This window comes from Ailuropoda melanoleuca, unplaced genomic scaffold (genome assembly GCF_002007445.2).
Source record: "Ailuropoda melanoleuca isolate Jingjing unplaced genomic scaffold, ASM200744v2 unplaced-scaffold73503, whole genome shotgun sequence".
NCBI lineage: Eukaryota > Metazoa > Chordata > Mammalia > Carnivora > Ursidae > Ailuropoda > Ailuropoda melanoleuca.
In genome coordinates this window covers 1-7,829 of record NW_023248841.1, presented here as the reverse complement: position 1 = coordinate 7,829, position 7,829 = coordinate 1, and the positions used below count along the sequence as shown (strand labels likewise).

Sequence of the window (7,829 nt, the reverse complement as noted above, 5' to 3'; positions counted from 1 at the left end):
CTGAGCCCGCGGACGGCGCGGGAGGGGGGAGGGAAGGGGGGCAGCTGTGGGCAGCGAGCCGGGCTCGGCCGCCAGCACTAAAGATGGAGAGGCGCCGGGGCCTCGCAGGGGAGGGGGCTCGGCGTTGACGTGGGACGCGGCGGAGGCGCCGCAGCCGGTGGTGATTTGCTAACCTCGCAGCAGAGAGGAGTTGAGGGCGATGAGAGCGGGTACTGCGAACTGCCGGGCGATGCCGCCGCTGCCGCCGTGATACCGAGAGCAACAGTTCCCAGCAACACCCCTCCCCGACACAGGCACACACCCCCAAGAGGCACGCACACCCACCCCCAGCGCCCGGCTTGGCAGCGGTGAGTGAGGGGCCGGGGAGGGGCGCACCGCTCAGCCGTAGGCGCGCGCCAGGGCGCCGCGGGGCTGGAGAGGTCCGAGGGGCGCGCTCCCTTCGGCCACTCGGCCGCCGGGCTTGTGCCTTATTTTATTCCGTTTGTTCCCTTCCTGCTGCGGCAGCCGTCGCCACCGCCGGTTGGGGGTCGGCTAGAAGGGGAGCCCCGGCTGTCAGCTTGGGCGCAGCTGCCTCCCCAACCCTTCCGCTCCAGGGCACGGTCGGGGTGAGAGGTGGGGGGCAGAGCGGTCTGCGGAGGCTGAAGGCGCGAGCGGAGGGTCGGGGAACCAGAGGCTTTATACCACCAGGGGCCAGCGGAGGAGCCGGGAGCCGGTGGGTCCTCATATGTATGCGGACCGGTGCGCGGGCGCGATAGGGTTGTGGTTTATTTGTGTTTATTCGCGGGCCGGCTGGGAAGCTGGAATCGGAGGATCCGAGGAGTGGATCTGGGGGCGGAGGGGAGCAGGACTCGGATTCACTTGGGTTTGCTTTCTCTTTGAAAAACGTGGTGGGCTCTTTTTTTCCTGATTGGACTTGACCCCCCACCCGTTTTTTTTGGGGGGGAGGGGCGGCCGTAGGGGAGCTCCGGAGGGTCTCCCGGGCTCCGGGCCCTCCTCGGCTCTCGGCGGGACCGGCCGTGGCGCCGGAGCTCGCTGTGCGCTCCGGGCCGCGCTCGGTGGGTGCCTCGGCTCTGCACCTGATGCATTCGGGATGCGTTTCCCAACCTGGCGCACCGGCAGCTCGCTCGCACAGCCCCCCTCGAACGCTCCCGCACGCGCTCGAAATGCGCACTATCTCGCTGGCCCCTCGGACCCAGCGGAACGCACAGACGCTCTGTGCCGCGATTCACTGCCCCGCTCCCTGGGACGCTCACAACGTGCCCGGGCCGGGCACCCTGCCCGTCGCTGCCGGGGGTCACGGCCCTGGGTCGGAGAGGGAGGGCCGGCCTCTCCCTTCTCGCCTTTCCTTCCACAGCTCGCTGTCGGGCTTTTGTGCTTCCCCTTCGCCGCGGGGCGGGTCCGCCTCCTCGCGCTCTCGCCTAGGCGTCCAGCCTGTCCGGACTCTGCCTTTCGTCCGGGTCCCTTTCGCTTTCCCTCTTCTCTAACCCGGCTCCTTTTCTCTCTGCCCTTTGCCTCCCCGGGAAAAGTTGCTTCCCCAAGTTTGCTGAAGTCGCTTCCAAGTCTCCGTGGGGGTGGCTGGGACGGGGGCGTGTGAGAGCAAGATCGATCCCCCGAGCTGCCGCGGGTTAGCGCCGGCGTTCCTCCGCGCCGCCGGGCTGGGCGCTGCCGCCGGCGCCCACCGGATTCCAGGGCGCCGAGCCATGGGTGGGGTTCGGGTGACCGAGAGCACCCTGATTTCCCGTAGGACCCAGGGCGCTTGCTTTTGGGAAGGAATTCGGGTGGCCCAGCTTCCATTCTCTCGATGGCCCCTCCTAGTTCTCCAAAGCCCCTGGGTCTAAGGAAAGCGCACGCATGGTGGCAAGGCGCGGATGAGTGGCAGTTCCACTTTTGACGGCCTTAGTCCCCACCCCGGGGTGGGCAGCAAAAGTGTCTTGACTAGCTGTTCTGTTAACCCTTTTTACGTGGGATCTGTGGTTCTGGAGCCAATAGGGCTCGTTTTGGGGGCGGAGGCAAGCAGTGTTTGGAGAGCCAGGGAGAGCCTGTGTTCTGCTGTGCTTCCAGTTCATTTCACTGCAGTGTTGGCCACAGCAAGGCAGAGGCTGGGGGCCACCTGGATCTGGGTGATATCTTCCTAACACATCAAACGGATTCGGGAGCCCCAGAGCCCAGTTATTGATCCCAAACAGCGCTTGGGGAGAGGCCTTTGTCTCCCAGCCTGTTCTCTTTTCATACTAGTTTTAACACAGGGTAGATGCTGGTGCCACTCTCGCTTCTGGTGTCTCCAGGCATGTCCAGCACCAGCTGCTGCTCCTGGGCACAGGACTTCGGAGCCTGCTGCACGTGCTTGGAATTCATGTACTTAGCGTGTGCACTGCTGGCTATAGGGGTGCATGTTTCCTATGATCACTTTCTGGGTCTTTCATAACCTGCTCTCCTACATCTTATAGATCCTCTTGCCCACTGGGCACTTGTGGGCCGGCGGTAGGTGTGGCATCTCATAGAAGTATGTGCACACGTGTTAAGTCTCCCTCTGTGGCTGCTGCATGCACGCACACACATGCCCATGCACACACAGTCTAAATTTCGGATTGCATGTGCAGTAGCTCTGAGGCACCTAGGGGTGGAAGTAAGCCAAACTAGTGTGAGGATTATGTGTGTGTGTTCCTGTTGGTGCCTAAGGGGGGGGTCAGGGTGTGGGCGGGGGTCAGTCCCTTGCAGCCCTGAGAAGAGGGGAAGGGCAGAAGCCTGGAAGGTACTGGCTAGTGGTAGGACGGGCCAGAGGAGGAGAGCCTTGCTCGTAGATTTCTGTGGACCAGGACTAGGCTGCGAGGCCCAGGTAGGCTTGCCTGTGCTCCTCCCGCAGCTGCAGTGACGCAGGATGCAGAAAAACTTTGTTTAGAAGATGAGGTTTACTGCACAGGGCGTTGAGAGTGAGATCCAGGGCTTTAATTGACTAAAGGAAGTGGTTAAACTCTTATTTGAAGTGCGGGCCGACACTTCCTCGTAACGCGTGTTGGCCTTGTTGCGTGTATGGGAGCCCCCACTCTCAGACTTCAAGAAAGCCCAGCACTCACAAGGCTTCACTGTAATTCCCATTTCGCTCATCTAACAGACATCACAGAGCAGTGAATGAAGCATGTCGTGTGGCAGAATCTTCTCTTTACTTTCTTTCTATCTGGGCTCCCAGAGGTAGAAGTGGAGAGTTCTAGGGAACCCCCCCCCCTTAAAATCACCAACACTGTCTCACTGGGAGGTTCTGGGGGTGCTGTGTTGTTTGACTCCTTACTTTTAGGAACATTGATCTATCTTTTGTCCTCTCCTCTCTTTTCCTGCCCCTCCCTGATCTCCTGTAGTCCTCTCAGTTGGCCCAGGACACCCACCCAGCCCCGCCACGCAGAGCCAGGAAGGAAAGAGAGCCTCATGCCTAAGCCGAGGGGAGCACCATGGATCTGACAAAGATGGGCATGATCCAGCTGCAGAACCCCAGCCACCCCACGGGGCTCCTGTGCAAGGCCAACCAGATGCGGCTGGCCGGGACGCTGTGCGATGTGGTCATCATGGTGGACAGCCAGGAGTTCCATGCCCACCGGACCGTGCTGGCCTGCACCAGCAAGATGTTTGAGATCCTCTTCCACCGCAACAGCCAGCACTATACTCTGGACTTCCTCTCGCCAAAGACCTTCCAGCAGATTCTGGAGTATGCATACACGGCCACGCTGCAAGCCAAGGCGGAGGACCTGGATGACCTGCTCTATGCAGCTGAGATCTTAGAGATAGAGTACCTGGAGGAGCAGTGCCTGAAGATCCTGGAGACCATCCAGGCCTCAGATGACAACGACACGGAGGCCACCATGGCAGATGGCGCGGCCGAGGAGGAAGAGGACCGCAAAGCTCGGTGCCTCAAGAACATCTTCATCTCGAAGCATTCCAGCGAGGAGAGTGGGTATACCAGTGTGGCTGCACAGAGCCTCCCTGGACCCATGGTGGACCAGAGCCCTTCCGTCTCCACCTCATTCGGTCACTCGGCCATGAGTCCCACCAAGGCTGCGGTGGACAGTTTGATGACCATAGGACAGTCTCTCCTCCAGGGAACTCTTCAGCCTCCTGCGGGGCCTGAGGAGCCCACTCTGGCTGGAGGCGGGAGGCACGCTGGGGTGGCGGAGGTGAAGACGGAGATGATGCAGGTGGACGAGGTGCCCAGCCAGGACAGCCCTGGGGCCACCGAGTCCAGCATGGCAGGCGCTGTGGGGGACAAAGTTGAGGAGAGGGGCAAAGAGGGGCCCGGGACCCCGACTCGGAGCAGCGTCATCACTAGTGCTCGGGAGCTGCATTACGGGCGTGAGGAGAGCGCGGAGCAGCTGCCGCCTCCAGCCGAGGCTGGCCAGGGCCCCCCGGGCCGACCCGAGCACCCTGCGCCCCCAGCTGAGAAACACCTGGGCATCTACTCTGTGTTGCCCAACCACAAGGCTGACGCCGTGTTGAGCATGCCATCTTCTGTGACTTCGGGCCTCCACGTGCAGCCTGCCCTGGCCGTGTCCATGGACTTCAGCACCTATGGGGGGCTGCTGCCCCAGGGCTTCATCCAGAGGGAGCTGTTCAACAAGCTGGGGGAGCTGGCTGTGGGCATGAAGTCCGAGAGCCGGACCATCGGGGAGCAGTGCAGCGTGTGTGGGGTGGAGCTTCCCGACAACGAGGCCGTGGAGCAGCACAGGTAGGGCCCACTTGGGTCCCGTACCCCGCACCCTGCACCCCAGCCCTGGCCCTCTGGCTCGGACACCCTGCCTTCATACCCAGCTACCCCCGTGCCATGGGGCCTGTCTCCCCTGTTTTCCCTGCTCTTTGTAAAGAAACCCCCACTTTTTCTAAGTCCTGGGTGGGTTGGGGGACATACCCTTCATATGTGGCAAGAGGGCCTGGGGTCTTTCCTGAGCATTGGGGAACTCACGGGCCCAGCTTCTAACCAGGCTCTTCTCTCTTTTTTTGCTTTTGGGCTCCCATTTGGTTTTCTGCTGTTGGGTCTGGTCGCCTTTACCTGGAGTGACTGGGAGGGAGAAGAGGAAGTGGGATTGGGAAGAGGGTCTCCCATGGCCTGGCCGTGGCCATGTGGCCGGGTTTCAGGGACACAGGTGCCCAGGTCCCTGGGGAGTGCTCCCCCCCAAGGCAGGCGGTGTGCAGCTCCGGAGCAAGGCAGGGGCTGGTGCTGCTTCAGCCGTGGCCGTGTGAGCAGCTGCGGGTTCCACGCGTCATTCCTGGTGAACGTTGATCACCAGGAATGTTGCTTCCTCCCCCTCCTCGTTCTCTGCCCCTGCGAACACATTTAGAGGGAGTTGATTTACATTCAAGGGGGAAGACGGGTATGAGAGTCTGGATTTTGCAGTCTGCAGTCTTATTCTTAACCCATCCTATTCACGTTGAATTAAATGCGACTAGGGGCCAGCACTGCTCCCCTCTGGCTTCTGTTTCTCTGTGACACGACCATTCACTGAGCTTCTATGGCAGGCCTGGTTCAATTCTAAGTGCTTTACACGGAGTCATATTTTTGTTACAACAGTCCTCTGGGGTTGGGTGTTCTTCTTTCATGTAGGAAGATGCTAAGACCCTTTCCTGGGGTCACATAGATAGTAAGAGACCGGGTTGGATTCAAATTCAGGTCTTAGCCTCCTTGCACTTTGCCACCTCTTGGAGTCGCTTAGTGCCGAAGAGGATCATGTCTACACAACAGAGGATTTTGAGAATCGTTCCCCTAAGGGGCATGAATACGGACAGAATCAGTGGTGGGTTTAGCTTTTACTTGGATCTGTTGTAATGATGTGTCATTTTACCCTCTGGTCTGTGGGTCAGGTGAACGGTGTCAGCAAGGCCGCTTTCGCTGTCATCCACGATAATGTTTCCTGCACACCCTCTCGCCGGCCGTTTTGCCAATCTTGGGTGCATTCTGCTCTTAGCAGCCCTCTTCCTCCACCTGCTCCTCTGTTGCTGGTTCAGGTACCGGAGAGGGGGTGTGAGTGAGAGGGTGTGGGGGCCGGAGAGGCACCTGGAGGTCGGCTGATCACCTCAAACCCAGCCGGAATCTGCTCCGGCACTGTCTGATCAGTAGCTCTGAGGCTGACTTTGTGGAAAGTGCCACTGAGCTAAATGCAGCCGAATTTTTCCAGCGGGTGCGAAAAATAACCACCAGCAAGGTGTGTCTTCTTGATGCTTGTGCCACTCGGAAATAGACCGAGGATGTGTTTGTTTTTGCTCAGACTTTCCTAAAGAGGAAACCCCCCTCCCCAAACTTGACCGGAGAGATCTACCATCTGCTCCGGATGTGAATTCTTTCAGATATGTGCCCTGAGAAATGGCCTATGGTGGAAAGTAATTTTATTTCTGGCTCTCCTCCAGTCCCGGTTGCTTCTGTACCTGGGTGGGCTCCAGAAGATACCACCCTCCCAGGAGGTCCAGGCTCCCATTCTGTGGGACCCTCTGTCGTCTGGGGAGAGGCGGAGGCCTGGCTGTGTTACATTCACTGGAGATGGGCCATGCAGCTAGCCACATCTCCCTGTGGGAGCTTGGGATCCTCACGTAATCTTTCTGAGCTTTGTTTTACTCTTTTTAAAATGGAGATGGGGTGCCTGGGTGGTTCGGTGGGTTAAGCGTCTGATTCTTGATCTCAGGGTCATGAGTTCAAGCCCTGTGTGGGGCTCCACGCTGGGTACGGAGCCTACTTAAAAAATTTTTTTAAATGGAGATGGTCTGTTGAGCGTTGTGTTGAATTGATGAAGTAACATCTAGAAATCCCTAGGGCAGTGAGCGAGTGACACATTGTAAGCATGCAGGTGATGATGGACCCTTTGGTCCCCCATTCTGCTTGGGTCTCAGCATGGCCTCCCTTGACTCTGAATTCTACAGTGTGGCATCCACAGTGCTGCCTTACCCCCGGAGCCGTGCTGGCCGTGAGGCGGTGCGGAGAATGTCCCTGTCCCTGTACGCTCATTACAGGGAGGTACTGGTCCAGGGATCCTCGGCTGTGGGCTGCTAACATGGCAAATGTGCTTTGGACTGAGGGTGGGAAGTAAGCTGTTGCAGCCCAAGAAACCAGAGCCTAGGGCAGCGCCGTGGGCGGAAAGCTGTGGGGACTGGAGAAATCAAGGAAGGGAGAAGATGTTAGTGCGGCTGCCCCCTGGCTCCTGGTCAGATGCACTTTGGGGGAGGCTTTTTCCCTCTCCCTCAAAACTCCTAATTCCGGTTCTTCTCTGTACCTCCCCGCACATCCCAACCACTAGCACAAACAAGAGGGCAAGACCAAACAATCAGGGGGAGATGTTGGCGTCAGGATGTTGTGCAGCTGGCTGTAACACAGCAGCGACAAATGTGAGAAGACAACAAGCTACAGGTTTCGTTTTATTTTACTTTGAAGCCACAGACTAAATCGTTGCTGAAGGTTAAGTACCCAGTCGTTCTTGTTGCCCGGATCCTTGGGGAACAGAAGGGCATGGAGAGGGGGGATGGGGAGAGGCCTGGGAGGCGGCATAGGTGGGAGAGTTCGGCCTGAGTCCCATCACTAGGTTGCCTCGTCCCAGGCTGGTGCGAGAGAGCCCAAGTCGCAGACAGAATAGAACAGCCAGGCAGTGCTCCCCGCGGTGCTCGGCGGGAACGTACAGGCAGCATCCCCTGTAGCTGGACCCATGGAAAGACAAGACAGAGGCTCCTGGGGTAAATTAAATGGGGCTCCCTTACCTGAAGGATCCAGAAGGTCCGCAGACCCGAAAGACCAGCAGCGTTCCCCAGGCAGGTGCGGGAGCCCGCTCTGGACGCCACAGCCTTCTTCAGGTGCTTCCAGTGTGGGG

At 59.1% G+C, this 7,829-nt stretch overlaps 1 protein-coding gene across 2 annotated transcripts; it reads left to right on the top strand.

The window, feature by feature from the left end:
- The first annotated feature begins 29 nt into the window (after nt 1–29).
- LOC117800646 (zinc finger and BTB domain-containing protein 16) lies at nt 30–5,653 on the top strand. 2 transcript variants are annotated; one of them, XM_034653196.1, is made up of 2 exons: nt 30–347; nt 3,354–5,653. In XM_034653196.1, exon 2 carries the CDS (start codon nt 3,444–3,446, stop codon nt 4,713–4,715), a length of 1,272 nt encoding a protein of 423 aa, XP_034509087.1. In that variant the 5' UTR covers nt 30–347; nt 3,354–3,443; the 3' UTR covers nt 4,716–5,653. The 2 variants fall into 2 exon arrangements, with proteins under 2 accessions (XP_034509087.1, XP_034509088.1); XM_034653197.1 differs by lacking the exon at nt 30–347 and adding an exon at nt 385–712.
- The last annotated feature ends 2,176 nt before the right edge of the window (nt 5,654–7,829 follow it).

Bases quoted from the DNA above. Each gene is read 5' to 3' on its own strand.
- LOC117800646 (XM_034653196.1), top strand. From the start codon at position 3,444: ATGGATCTGACAAAGATGGGCATGATCCAGCTGCAGAACCCCAGCCAC.